The sequence below is a fragment of the Melopsittacus undulatus genome, chromosome 13, assembly GCF_012275295.1.
Source record: "Melopsittacus undulatus isolate bMelUnd1 chromosome 13, bMelUnd1.mat.Z, whole genome shotgun sequence".
Classification (NCBI taxonomy): Eukaryota; Metazoa; Chordata; class Aves; order Psittaciformes; family Psittaculidae; genus Melopsittacus; species Melopsittacus undulatus.
In genome coordinates, this window is record NC_047539.1 from 9,744,944 (window position 1) to 9,759,083 (window position 14,140).

Here is a 14,140-nt window from a genome sequence, read left to right on the forward strand (position 1 = left end):
GTGGGACCAGGAGCCAAGTGTCCTTTCCCTTGGCAGGGGAAGGGGAGGGCAGGGAGGAAGAGAAGCCCACACCAGGGGTTTGGCTGCTGTGTTTGTGTATGTGAGAGCTGGAGTCTGGTCCCCGCTGCGGGGATGGGGATGTGACTGCAGCCCTGACACACAACAGACACCAGAGGGACGTGGAGCTCTTGGAGTGAGTGCAGAGGAGCCCATGGAGCTGCTGCGAGGGCTGGAGCTGCTCTGCTCTGGAGCCAGGGGACAGAGCTGGGCTGGGGCAGCCTGGACAAGAGAAGGGGAGACCTGAGAGCAGCTCCAGTGCCTGAAGGGGCTGCAGAAAACCTGGAGAGGGGCTTGGGACAAGGGATGTAGGGACAGGACAAGGGGAATGGCTTAAACCTGCCAGAGGGGAGGCTGAGCTGAGCTCTTAGGCAGAAGCTGTTCCCTGTGAGGGTGCTGAGGCGCTGGCACAGGGTGCCCACAGAAGCTGTGGCTGCCCCATCCCTGGCAGTGTTCAAGGCCAGGTTGGACACAGGGGCTTGGAGCAGCTGCTCCAGTGGAAGGGGTCCCTGCCTGTGGCAGGGGTTGGAGCTGGAGGAGCTTTAAGGTCCCTTCAACCCAAACCAGTCTGGGGTTCTATGAACAGCAGACACCCACCAAGCTGGTTTATCTTTCAGTCACATTTATTGGCAGTTGTGGCAGTCGGTACCGTTGGGGAGTGTTGTTCCATAAGCAGATGCAGTACAAGAAGGGTTATTTTGGGAGGGGAGTATTAGCACCAAAAGGGAGCCGGTGAGCTTTAGAAACCTTGCAAAGATGTAGTGGGAAGTGGGGAGCTACTGCTGGACACGCCTGATGGATTGGATCTGGGAGGTCTGGGCGTGCGAGCCCCACTCCCTCCAGTGCTTGTAGTCTCCTCCATGGTGGTCAGCCTCCAGGATGTACTGGTAGCCACGGTACCCGGGATACTGGTAGCAAACCCAGCTGGAAGAAGAGGAGTCATCAGGCAGCCATTGAGAGGGGTGAGAGGTAAGCAAGGGGGGTTATGGGGTGTCCCCGCTACGGTAGCACAGCGATGGCTGTGGTTCATCCCTGCTGCTCGTGGTGCTTTGCCCATCACTTACGCGCCACCCGAGATCCTCATGGAGCCCACTTCGTTGTTGGCCCAGCCCATGGCCTGCAGCGAGGGGTAGTCATCAGCCAGCTCCCACTGGCGCCCCATGAAGTTGTCCTTCTCGAAGATGGTGATCCTGGATTCCTTGTGGTTCTGGGGGAAGCACAGGGTGAAAGTGAGGGCTGCTCCCTCCCTGGCCTGCATGGGGACACGGGGCAAGGGCTGTCCCTCCCTATGGCATTGCTTAGAGGGTTGGATGGGGTGGGGAGTGTTCAGAGCCTGGGCTCTATGGGGTTTTTGTAGGGGGAGGCTGGATTTCCCAATGCCCAGCTGTGTGGAGGTGCTCAGCAGGGTGATGCAGAGCCGGGAGGTGCCAGAGCTGTGCCACAGCTCCCATCTCACGTGAGTTGTTCACCAGCTTCTCACATACAGATGCCCAAAAATCCCCTTAAAAGCTTTTAGATTACAGGACAAAAAGAGCAAATCCTGCTGGGCAAGGGGAGCGGAAGAGCTGAACCCAACCCAAGGAGCCTCAGCCACCCATAGAGCCCCAGCATAGCCCCATTAGCCCTTCCTGACCCCGCTCCCTTGGGCCGGACACTGGCATGGGATGGGAGGGCTCTGTGGCAGCCAGGCACTCACAGCGGAGCAGACGGGGCGGAAGGACATGAGCCGCTCGATGTGGTAGGCGTTGCTGCCGCTCCAGGCGTCCCAGCGCGGGTACTCCCCCCTCTCCAGGATGAACTGCTGCCCGCAGAACCCGGTGTGCTCGTACCCCACCCAGCTGCGGAGACAGAGTGTGCCAGGGCCTCCTGCGCCCGCAGCGGGTCCTGCCCGCGCCTGGCACCGGCCATGGGTGCGAGGAGGGGATGGGGTCTGGCCTCTGCCCACCCGTGGGGAGGGGAGGAAGTGGTGCTGGATGTGGCTGCCCTGCCCCTGATGGCTCTGTGGTTATGTGCGCAGCTCAGCATCGCATTAAGATGCCCCAGGACAGCCTTGCTGCCCTTCTCTCTCTCAACGCCTCATTTCTTGTTCCCACAAAACACACCTGGAAAGACCCAAATTCCTGATCCTTTCCCCTCTCTGGTTCCCCCTCTGCTGAAAATAGGCAAGGGGAGGTGAGATGATGCTTTTATCCTGCAGGACACGTTTTCAAGCCCAGGTGCTGCCCATACGAGGTCCTGCCTGCCCCTGGGTGGGGACATCTCCTTAATGGGATGGGACAACTGGAGCTCAGTGGGGAGGCAGAGGCTGGGCTGGGGGCTGGAAGGTGATGGCACAGGCTGTGCACACCCCAGCCTCCTGCTTATGGGGTATGAGGGGCACAGTGAGCCCCGGGGGGGGCAAGAGCCTCTTGCAACTGTTCCAAACTGAGCCCCAATCCTGTGTCCCACAGTCGTGCTCCCCTGTGTAAGGTGAACAGCCTGATTAGGAGCACATCAACTGGAGCAGCGAGCTGATTACGGCACGAGCACGCACGCCACTGTAATCCCATTAGCATTACAAACCCTAAATATAGCAGCACAAATCTATCCTGTCTGCTTCCCAGCCCCAGCAGGATGCTCACCATAGGGACCATCCCTACACACAGCGTCTGGAGCAGCTCAGGACATGGCTTGTCTATGTCAGGAAAGATTCCTGTGCTCAGAGGGAAGCCCAGTTCTGCTCCAGACCCCTACCAGTGACTGGGGCAGCCCTGTGCAGGTTGTGGGAAGGCTCTGCTCTGACCATGTGGGGAAAGCAATAGGGTAAAGCAGGGCTGGGCCCTGTGGCAGCTGTGGTTGTCCAGGTGCTTGATGGAGTTACACAGGCAGGATGGGGACTAGGCTGAGCTCAAGGACCTTGCTGAGTACTGATCATTGCTGCATCCTTGGGCAGCATCCCTGTGGGGCACTGGTGAGCTCCAAACCTGGCTGCTCCAAGACTGCAGGAGGGAGGTTTGGATGATGCCAAGGTCATCACCACTGTCCTCTGGCCCTGTCAGGGCTTCCTGCTCTACCCTGTCAGGGTGGGATTCTCTGTCCCTATCCTCCCTTTGCTGCAGTGCTTTGCTCCAGCCCAGGCACCCCTCACCCTGCCAACCCCCCCAGGAACAGCATCCCATTGCCGGGTACTCACGCGCCGCACTCCACCTTCATGGAGCGGATGTTGTCAAAGCCGCATTCCATGATGTTGGGACAGGCCGAGGTGAACTCCATCCTCTTGCCCTGGAAGTTCTCTTGGTCGTACACAGTGATCTGCAAGGCAGCCCGAGCTGTGCCGTTGGGGGGTGCCCGGCCCCGGCCGCAGGCGGTTCAGCCCCTCCGTGCCTGGATGCGGCCCCGCTCCGCTCTCTGCGCACCCCAGCGGAGGACGGCTCCGGGGCAGCGCCGCGGTCCGGAGCGGAGCGGGGCCGGCCCGGGCGGGTGGCCGGGATGCGGATGGAGCTTGTCCCGGCCTCTGCTCCCAGCGCTCTAGGGCACAGAGGGATAACGGGGGGGAAGGGCCGGGGGCTCCCCGGGGCTGCGGGTGGTGATGCTGTCCCCGAAGGCTCCAGCTCCGGTGGGCGCATCCCATTGGTACACTCGCTTCTCCATCTCGGCTCTCTCCTCTAACTGTGTGCCCGCAGCTATTGCCAGACTGCTCCCTACCATCTCTGCAGTGTCCCCTTTGCCTGCTGCACTGATGGGAGGGCGAACAACAGCGTGTGGCTTTCGGGACTGTTCTAACTCCCTGGCACAGGACCACTGGTAAGAGCAGGGCTAAGAAGAGGCTTATGGAAAACACCCAGGAAGGGTTTGAGCAGGTGGGAGGCACATTCCCATAGGCAGAGGATAATGGGGCAGGGGTGCTCCTGTACCTCCTCCCTGCCTCAATGCCCTGCTCCTGGAGGACTGGCTTTTCCCCCTCTTCTTGTCCCCTGCATGAACACAGTGAAAGGAGAGCTAGAAGGGGTGCAAGGACATACCTTCCATGGGCCCATGGGGACGGGCAGAGGGTTTGTCTGAGCCATCTTAGGTACTGGAACGGTGTCTGGAAAGGAAGGAAAAGCCATTGGCACTGCAGTGTGTCCCTGTGCTTCCCTGTGCCTGCTCCTGGGGCTGGGGACAGCTCTGTGCCTGCTGCCTGCAGTGCCTTTTTGAAGGCAGCTGCCCTGTTACTGAGGCCAGTCACAGCGAGACCCTTTTGTTCAGCCACAGGATGGGGCTGGGGGCTCTGGAAAACATCTAAAGCATGGTGCTCCCATCTCACATTCACAGTGTCCCTTCCCTTCTCCCAGCCATGGCACTGGCGTATTGTCTGTCTCCCCTTTCCCCTTCCCATCACTAGGAATAACCCCCCTGAGCTGCAGCAGGGAGCTGTGATGTGGGGCATAGTCTGCCCTGTGCCTGGTGGTCCCTAACAGACCCCTGCCCATTCTCCCTGCCCCACATCTTGGCAATGCCTCCGTGGGGAGGCACAGTGTGCTCCCATGGACAGCCCTGACTAATGATGGGAGACACCAACCGCTGTGCCATGGGCCAGGAGGTACCAGGGGTGGGATACCCCTTGGTAGAGGGGCTCTCACCCCCTGGATGCCAGCAGGGATGTGTGAGCCTGTCTTGTGCCATGGGAAAGGGCAGTGGTCTCTCTGGGTGTCTTTGGGCACCAGGAAGGTGTCAGCGCGGCAGGGGCGAGGTGGGAGAGGTGCGGATCGGTCCCAGGACTCACCTAGCTCAGCCGGTTACTGCTGCTTCCCCCATGTAATGTTTGCCTACTTCAGCGGCTCGGCTTTTATAGGGTGATGCTGCCTGGGAGCCGGTGCCAGCATTGCAGAGCCGTCAGCACAATGCTGGCTCTGGCATTGTCCTGCTGATCCCGGAGATTTCAGCTGCTCATCCCCATGGGCTGAGCCACATTCTTGGGGAAAAAGAAAAACTAAAACAAATTGATAATAATAATAACCCCCAATCAGGGAACTGTTTGCACAGATTATCTTGGCACCAGTGACTCGATGCTCTGAGCGCTCTGGCATTTTCCAGGGGCAATGCACTGTGGTGTCACAGGGCACTGGCTGGCATGGTGGGGATGGTGGGTGAGCCCCTGCGGGTGGTGGGCTTGGTGAGGGGTGTACCAGCCGGTGCCGTTGCCTTGGTGGGTCTCCACCTCCATGTTGGTGTGGACACCCTCAGCACACTGTGGCTCTGTGGTGGGTAAGGGGGGCTGTGATACTGCTTATCCCTGCTGGTGTGGGGTCTCCCATGGCCACACTGAGCCCTGGGGCTGCCCCTGCTTCCACACATCCCTATTCCCATGGCTGGGAATGGAGCCGCCATGGGCTTGGGAAGCCTCAGGCCTGCGGTAACCATGGCAACGAGGCACCGCTAGGCCCCAGGCCTCATGGTAACCATGACAACCAGGTCCTGGCTGTCCAACACCCTCCTTCTCCCTTTGCAGTGATGGGGCTCCCCAGGTAAAGGCAGGATAAGACCTGGGGTGCCATGGTGGGCAGAGGCCTCAGGATACCATGGTGGGGCAGACCCCCAGGTACCAGGCAGTGCAAAGTCCCCAGAGTCCCACGGTGGGCACCGGCCCTGGGGTGCCATGGTGGGCACAAGCCCTGGGGTGCCATGGTGGGTACAAGCCCTGGGGTGCCATGGTGGGTACAAGCCCTGGGGTGCCATGGTGGGTACAAGCCCTAGGGTGCCATGGTGGGTACAAGCCCTGGGGTTCCATGGTGGGTACAAGCCCTAGGGTGCCATGGTGGGTCAGTCCCAAGGTGCCATGGTGGGTACAAGCCCTGGGGTTCCATGGTGGGTACAAGCCCTGGGGTGCCATGGTGGGTCAGTCCCAAGGTGCCACAGCAGGCACAGACCGCAGGGTACACGGCAGTGCTGATTTCAGGGTGCCACGATGAGCACACTCTTGGGGTGCCGCAGCAGGCACAGTCCCTGGGTGCCATGGTGCCGGGCACAGTCCCTGGGTGCCACGGTCCCTGCCGGGTCACGAGGCGAGTGTGGCACTGGGGCTGCTGCCTCAGCGCATGGCTCCCAGCACAATCACAGCCTGCGTCTGACTGCACCTTTTGTCTCCCCCCGGGCAGCAGCACAAAGCAAAGTGCCCAGTCAGCGCTGCCCGGCTGGCGGCCGGCCCGGGGACCCTGCCGGGGCCCTGCTCAGCGATGGCACCGGCCCAGCTGCCCGCGGACAGTGAAGTACTGGGGTACAGGGTGCTGCCATGGAGGGGGGAAGCCCTGGTGCGGGGCTCTCCTATCGCTGGCTGCTGCAGTGGGTGATGGAGGTGATGGCGATGGGGTTGGCAAAGGGGGGGATCACTGAGAGGCAGAGCTGTGGGGCTGAGGCTGCCACTGACCCCCTGGGCATGCTGGCTGACCAGCAAATATGGGGTAGGGAAAAGGAGGAGCAGGGCGACCTGTGCTCCAACCGTGGGGCTGCTGGTGGTGCTGTAAGGCCATGGGTACCATCCCTGCGCACCCCGACACGTGCATCCCGGCTGCCGGGGGATGGAGCTCGGCCCCTCGCTGCCTCCAGCCCCGGGGCCGTGCTAGGGCCGTGGTTCGGCCCCGGTGCGCGGAGGCTTCGGCAGCAGCCGCTAGAGGGAGAGCTCGGCCCGAGCCGGCGGCGGCCCCGGCGCATGCGGGTGTGCGGTGCGGGCTGCTCGGTGCGGTGCTGCCCGGTGCGGTGCTGCGCGGTGCGGTGCTGCCCGGTGCGGTGCTGCCAGGTGCGGTGCTGCCCGGTGCTGTGCTGCTCTGTGTGGTGCTGCCCGGTGCGGTGCTGCCCGGTGGGTGCTGCTCGGTGGGTGCTGCCCGGTGCGGTGCTGGCCGGTGCGGTGCTGCTCGGTGCGGTGATGCCCGGTGTGGTGCTGCTCGGTGCGGTGATGCCTGGTGCGGTGCTGCCCGGTGCGGTGCTGCCCGGTGCGGTGCTGCTCGGTGCGGTGCTGCCCGGTGTGGTGCTGCTCGGTGGGTGCTGCCCGGTGCGGTGCTGCCCGGTGCGGTGCTGTCCGGTGCGGTGCTGCCCGGTGTGGTGCTGCTCGGTGGGTGCTGCCCGGTGGGTGCTGCCCGGCCCGGCCCTGTGCCCCTGTGCCCTGCACACCCCACATGGGGCATGGCCGGGGGTGGCCACCTCTGGCGGAGAACAGGACCCCAGTGCACGGCTTCAGCTCCCCACTGCTCTCCCTGCTCACACCAAGCGGTGCTGGTGGGACAGGTCCCCTGCATGGAGCAGGAGGGCCGGCAGTGAGTGCCTGGGGAGCACGGCTGCGATGCTGGCGGGTGTCCGGAACAACTGGTTTTTCTGGATCCCAGACACTATAAAAAAGCAGTGACCTATTTAGGAAACCCTGCGGTGCTGGGAAACAGATGATTCCCTCCCAGCCCGGCTCTGGGCCCTCAATACTCCAGCCGACCATCTGCCAGGGCACCAGAGCTCTGTCCTGCTGCTCTATAGGATGCTTGAGGCAGCACACAGACTTTACCTGGGCATAGGTTGCCTGTAAACCCCCCCTATACCAAGAGAGAGATGCTCAGGGTGGCCCAGTCCCAGGAGAGAGGCTGGTGAGGTTGAATGGGATCTGACAGACACCTTGCTGGGAAGCATGGAGGGGTTTAGCCCTGTGCAGGTGGGTGGCAGGGCTGCTTGTGACAGGGCTGTGTCACACTGGAGACCCCAACACTCGGCAGTTCCAGCCGGCATCACCATGCCACCAGCATCACCCTGCCACCGGCATCACCCTGCCACCGGCATCACCCTCCCACCAGCATCACCCTGCCACCAGCATCACCCTGCCACCAACATCACCCTGCCACCGGCATCACCCTGCCACCAGCATCACCCTGCCACCAGTATCACCCTGCCACCAGTATCACCCTGCCACCGGCATCACCCTGCCACCAGCATCACCCTGCCACCGCCTGCCCTGTATGATAAGGAAGCAGGAGCTGCCGCAGGCTGTAACCGGCTGTTCCCCCTGTGCTGGGGAAGGCAGAGCAGAGGGGCAGTCACACATGTTCCCAAACCAATGCAGCTGGAACCCCCCTGGCAGCTGAGCCAAGGCTCTGCCCCCCCCAGCTCATCGGTTCCCATCCCTGCTCTCCAGACACTGGTTCCCTGCGCTTGGCACCACGTGCCTGGGACAAAGGGAAGTGTGACAAAAGCAGCATCTGCTCTCGCTGCCACCGTCCTCTGCACTGCAAGGGCTGTGTCTCCTCCAGCACCGCATCCTGCAGCACAGGGCCCAGAGCAGCACCCTTCATATGGCCACCAGCCTGTCCCCACACACTGCTCTGCTGCTGTGTCCTGGGCACGTGCTATGGGCTCGGTGCGGCAAGGAATGGGGCTTGTGACACCCACAAAGTGTGGGGTGAACCTGGTGCTGCTCCCACTGCACAAGGGGTGACAGGGGCCTCTTGCCATGCACGGCAGGGCTCAGCCTCTTGCTAACACACAGGCCAGCACGGCTGCTCGGCAAGGGAAGGTGGTGAGGCTGTTGCATTCACAGCCTGATAGCAGGAGAGCCAGGACCACACAGCTCAGTCCAGCTCAGCCTCTGATGGATGGTGGTTGGATCTTGGAGTGCTCTGGATGCCCCAGGGCAGGGCAGGAGCCATGGGGGTGGCAGGGGTGGTGCTGGGGCAGACCCCTGTGCCCATAGCTTACTCTGTCCATCTGGAGCTTTCCAGCAGAGGTGATGGGCACCCTGAAAAGAGCTTTTGGGAAGAGCTCATGGATGCTCATCTCTGGGGTCCCTGTTCCCTGCTGCGTCACCCATGTCCCATGAAGGGCCTCCACATGTGACAGCAAAGGAGCTTGTCTCAGCTCAGAGACTGCAGGGCTTGTCCTGAAAGCCTCTGCCCCAGGACAGGTGGTGGTTGTAGGATCCACAGGACTTCAGCTGTATCTGAGTGACCCCAGTGCGATGTCCCAGAGCTACACAAGAGTGGAAGGACTGTAACAAAGGCTTTGCTGGGTGATGCTTGTTGTTAATCATGTTCTGTCTCGCGGCCAAGGCACCATCCTGGTCTGCTCACAGCCCTCCCTGCGGACAGGCCGTGTGGGGAGAGCAGCATGGGGAGAAGCACCAGCAGCCGTCCTGCCAACGGGCACCAGCCACCCTGTGCCGGGTCAGGCTCTGCTCCCTATGGGATCCTTCCAAAGAGGGGAACCCCAGGAGTGTGTGTGATGCCCAGGGCTGTGCTCACCAGCGCGAGCACAGGATGCGCTTCCAGCCTGTGTTGTGTTGTGTGTTGTGCTGTGTTGTGTTGTGTTTGTTGTGTTGTGCTGTGTGTGTTGTGTTGTGCTGTGTGTGCTGTGCCGCAGGGCTCGGACGCTCCCGGTCCCGCTCGGTTCTATACCCGTGTGCTGTGCGCAGCAGGAGCCGCCTCCCGTGCCCAGGCCTCCCGTCCCCGTCCGGACCCGTTCCGTTCCGCGCGGAGCGGCGCGCGCACAGCCGGCAGTGCCCGCCCCGGTGCGGACCCGCCCCGCCCCGCCCCGCGCCGCCGCCGGGGCCCGGCACCGCCGCCGCCAGCCCCGGGCCCCGCAACGCAGCCGCCGCCGGCCCCGGTGAGTACCCCCCGCAGACACCGGTACCGGTACCGGTGAGTACCCCCCGCAGCTACAGCCGCCGGCACCGGTACCGGAACCAGAGCCGGCCCCGCGGCAGGGGCACGAACCGCGCCGTGCGGTGCAGGCTCCATCCGCATCGCACCCCCCCCCGGACCGGGCCGTGTTCCCCGGTGCACAACCGGGGGGTGTGCGTGGTGCGGGTGTCCGTGTCCGCCCCCCCGGTGCCGCTGCGGGGTGTGCGCATGGCCCGCTGTTGTCTTGCAGCGCCTGTGCTTGTGCATCCCCCGGTGCTCTGCAGTGGGGCTGTACATGTGTGTGTGCGTGTGCAGATGGGTGTGCGTGTGTCTGTGTGGGTCGGCCCCATTGTGTCACCTTGTGCGTGCCCCCCCGTTGCTCTGCGGGCTGGGTTCGTGTGTACACACACACCCCCTCTCGTTGCACTGCAGCACCTGTGTGTTTACTACTCGTGCTGGAGGTTTGTGTGCTCTGCTGCGGGTAACTGGAGGTGCTGGGGGGCACAAACCCTCTGTGTGGTGTGGGGCACATGCCAGCCTGTCCCTGCAGAGTGCCCTATGTTAGGTGCCCCCTGTCTGGAGCCCCATGTTTGGTATTCCATGTACCTAATGATGGGTGTCCAGTGATGGATGCTTCATGATGGGTGCCCCAGCACCTGCAGTGAAGCTCCTTGGCACTAACCCTGCTTCCAGGGAGGAACCACCAGCCTGGGCCTTTCCTGCACCACTGGGGAATTGCATCCAAAGCCTTTATCCCAGCTCACCATTAACGCACCACCACCGGGGCCAGTGGTGCTGGCACCTGGGTCCCTTTAAGGAGGCACACAAGGTGGGTGCATGTCCTTGCAGCTGTGCTGGGGGCGGCGGGGGCTGGTGGTGCCTGCGGCTGCCACGGAGCCTGCCTGCATGTTCATTTGCCTGGAGAGGAATATATAGAGCAGCGGGTGAGGGCTGGGACATGCGGCCAGGAATAGTGTGGTTTCCAGCTGGGCTGTGAGATGCAAATCGTCTGGTCAAGAGCTAAACTTAGGGCAATTACAGGAGAGCGTGGGCCCAGGCGGGTGAGCAGAGGCACACGGGAGCTGTGTTCCTGCACCCTGGGCTGACCCAGGCACCCTGGCACTGGGGGATCCCCATCCAGCAGCTCCCATCACCCTGTGCCCCATAAGCAATCAGGTGTTCCCACAGAGCCTGCGCCAGCCCTGGACTTTGCTCCCTGATGTGCTGTGCTCAGCCTGTCACCTGTGTCAGGGGCTGGGCTGTGACAGGGTCAGGCTGTAAATCTAGGGCCAGAAAAGGGCTATGGGGGTGGCACGGGACCAGTGGTGAGGGGCTGTGACCTGCCTGTCCTCCCCCTGAGCTGGGCACTGAGCTGTGTCCCACTTGGCTCCAGCCAGGCAGAGCCTGGCAGTGATTGCTGCCCCATCACCTCTGTTTTGTAAGGACTCTTTGGGCTGGTGTATTGCCCAACTTTGGGGCTGAGGTGGGTGCCTGCATCCCACACATACACCCTATGTACCCTCCTGGCCTCCACCACCAGCCTAGGGCAATGCTGCCTGGGTCAGCTTTGCTGCCTGAAGTGGGGTTCCCACAGCAGAGCCCACAGTCCCGCTTCGGAGACAGTCACATCCCAGCTGTGACTCAGGTAAATCCAGGGCTGTTCTCCCTCTGCATTGTCCATAGGGGCAGGCAGTGCAGAAGGACTTGGAAACCCCCTCAATTTCCTTGTTCTCTGGAAAACTTGCATCCGGCAATGAGCCGAGGAGCCATGGTGACGGTCATCCTGTATGGGAGCTGGGCTGGCTGCTCAGCATCGCTGTCACCAGCACCCGCTCCCTGGCACAGCATTGTCCATGCCCCAGCAGCTGTGTCCAAGGAGGTGACAGCCCCTGGCTCCTGTGCTGGCACCGCAGGGAGCAGGGCAGGAGACTGGGAACTTGCAGTGCAGGTCCCTGTGCAGGGAGCGTGTCAGACCAGCTTGCGTCTGGGGCAGGGAAGGAGTGGCTGGAGTTCCAGTGAACGCCTTCCTCCTGCAGGAAACACCCCAGCAGGGTCATGGGGGCTCCTGGCCATCATGGGGGGATAAAGGGGAAGCTTCACCCCCCCAGTGCTGCTTGGGTGGCCTAAGGAGGGGTTTGGGGTTTGGGTGGCTGGGTCTCCCTTTCTGGCCCCAGGCCCTCGCAGGTGACATCCCTGTGCCCTGCCAGCCCAGGTGTCACAGCAGCTCCTTGCGTGCGATCCGGTGCCTCTCCCTTCCCTCTCATGGCTCATGCATGCACTGCCCTGAGCACTGCTGGTGATGGGTAATCCCGGAGCAAGCCCAGGATGAGTCAGAGGAGGTGCCTTGGGTCTGATTCAGGAGCAAGGAGACGCTCAGCAGCCGCCTCCTGCTCAAGGCATCGGCTGCACCCATCCGGTATCCCCAGTGTGTGTGTGCCACGGGCAGGAGGCTCCTTAGGGAGCAGGGAGCACACAGCATCCCACGTGGGCTGGGAATGCTGGGGTCTCCGCCTGGGGGTGCCCCCTGCCCCATTCCTGCCAGCAGTGGCTTTGTGTGGGGTTTATGTGGCCAGGCTGCTGCCTGATTAGGGATGCAGATGGTAACGCTTGTTCCCCCTTTTTGTTGAGCATACAAAGGCTGGAAGGGAGCGTGTGTGCAGGGGAGAGAAACCACCGAGGACAAAGGGAGTGCTGGCGGCTGCCTCCAGCGCCTCTATCCAGCACCAGCCCAGTGAGCAGCTCTGCTCCCAGGGATCCCTCCCCATGGACCATGGAAGGGGTCCCAGCATCCCCCTTCCTGCCATGGGGTGAGCGCAGGGTGCAGCCCTTCCTGCATCCCCAGGCCACCCCACTTTGGGCATCCCAGGCAGTGGGGACCGGTGGCATGGAGGGGGAGCAGGGGCAGTTGCAGGTTGTTCTGTCCTGAGGCCCCAGCATCACTGGGGAGGAGGCAGTGCAGAACCCCCATCACAACGTGGATGTGGGGCCCTTTGCTGGCAGGACCTGCTGTGGCCATGGGACGGAGCTGTGCCATTCCCAGGCTCAGGTCAGCAATGGCCCTTTAGCTGCTGTTTCTGGGAGAGGAGAAAGGAGCTGTCTTGGTTTCCTGTGTCTTGGGGTGCTGCCCAGCCCAGGTCCTGGCCCTGAGAGCAGGGAAGGCCTCAGGTGGGGCAGGGAAGGGCAGAACAGACAGAGCCCTGGGGCTGAGTTGTGTGGACAGAGCCATGGCAGCCCCTCTGGCCATGGGCTGGAGGCTCTGAGCTGGTGGATGCAGCCACCCGGCCATGCTCCATGCCTGACCTTGTCCTGGGTTGGATCCTGTATCTGCCCTCACCTGCCCTGTGGCTGGGACTCCTCTGGGCACATGTGCTCCTGCCCCAGCCCAAGGGGCAGTGGGGTTCAGGCAATCCTTGAATCCATGTGGCTTTGCCAAGGGGATGATGGGTTCCCTATGTCCCACTGGGTGCATGCAGGGACCGTATGGCCAGGCAGTGGTGGTGATGCAGCACTGATGCTGTGCTGGATCCAAGGTGCAGCTTGGCACAGCATGGCATCCATGCACCCCAGGGTGCCCAGAGCCTGCACTGCCAACATGGGCAGCACTGTCCCTCTCCATGGGTTTCCCAAACCTCATCCCCGCACCCATCAGAGAGCTCTAAAGCAGATGCTTCGAATACAGGGAGTTTTCCTGTTGTCCTTTGTGCTGAGGTTAAGTTCCTGTGCAGCTTCCTGCCCTGTTATATATAGCTGTCAGCCTGTCCCGCGCCACGCTGCCAGCCCACTGCTCCACTCTGGAGCTGTTTATCCACACCCTGAGTGCTTGATGGAGGCTGGGGGGGCACCGGTTGCCCCAGGGACAGATGGATCCCATGGCAGCCCTGTGTGGGATGAGGCTGTGGGTGCCCCCATGGTTTTCCAGGGAGGGATCTGAGGTTTGTTCCAGGCTGTGGTGTTGCTGCTGGTTCCCCCCCCCCGCATGGGATGCCCGAATGAAAGAGCGACTGTTCCTGGAGGTTGAGGCAGCATCACGAGATTCTGCGTCGCCAGTGCTAAAATTAGACACTTATCAGTGTTTGGGAGGAATGTGATTTTACAGGTTCCTGTTTATTACAGCAGCCTTTGCTTAGGGCCGTGTTTCCGGCTCCCTCCCTGGTGGGGACGCTGCCCATGGCTGTCCCCCATGGCTCAGTGGTGGCCAGGGCTGGCACAAGCAGCAGAGAGGCCTCTGTTTCTCCAGCAAGGGGCTTTTAGAGCTGGTGGGCAGGACGGTGCCGCGGCCGCAGGGATGGGTGGTTTTGCCTTTAGCATCCATGTTGGTGGTAACCACTGCAAATGCCACTGGGATGCCTTCCTCCCCTGCCTGCCCATGCTGCTCCAACACTGCTCCCGAGCTGCAGGACATGATGGGGGTCTTGCCTGCAGTCAGCCCCAGTGCCAGCATGGGGACAGATGGGGTGCCAGGCTTCTGAGCTTCT

At 62.3% G+C, this 14,140-nt stretch overlaps 2 protein-coding genes across 6 annotated transcripts in view; one reads left to right on the plus strand and one right to left on the minus strand.

Moving 5' to 3' along the window:
* Positions 1-666: 666 nt before the first annotated feature.
* On the minus strand, positions 667-4,838 carry CRYBA1 (crystallin beta A1). The gene is made up of 6 exons (XM_034068921.1): positions 4,802-4,838; positions 4,059-4,123; positions 3,230-3,348; positions 1,754-1,895; positions 1,122-1,264; positions 667-981 (listed from the first exon to the last, which is right to left on the minus strand). The coding sequence occupies exons 2-6, from the start codon at positions 4,101-4,103 to the stop codon at positions 834-836; spliced, it is 597 nt and encodes a 198-aa protein (XP_033924812.1). The 5' UTR covers positions 4,104-4,123; positions 4,802-4,838; the 3' UTR covers positions 667-833.
* A 4,758-nt stretch (positions 4,839-9,596) lies between these two features.
* Positions 9,597-14,140, plus strand: part of MYO18A (myosin XVIIIA) — a 34,404-nt gene continuing 29,860 nt past the window's right edge. For all 5 annotated transcript variants that reach the window (XM_034069049.1, XM_034069052.1, XM_034069053.1 and 2 more), the window contains exon 1: positions 9,597-9,648. The gene's annotated coding sequence lies outside the window, so the exon portion shown is untranslated. The remainder of the gene's footprint in view (positions 9,649-14,140) is intronic.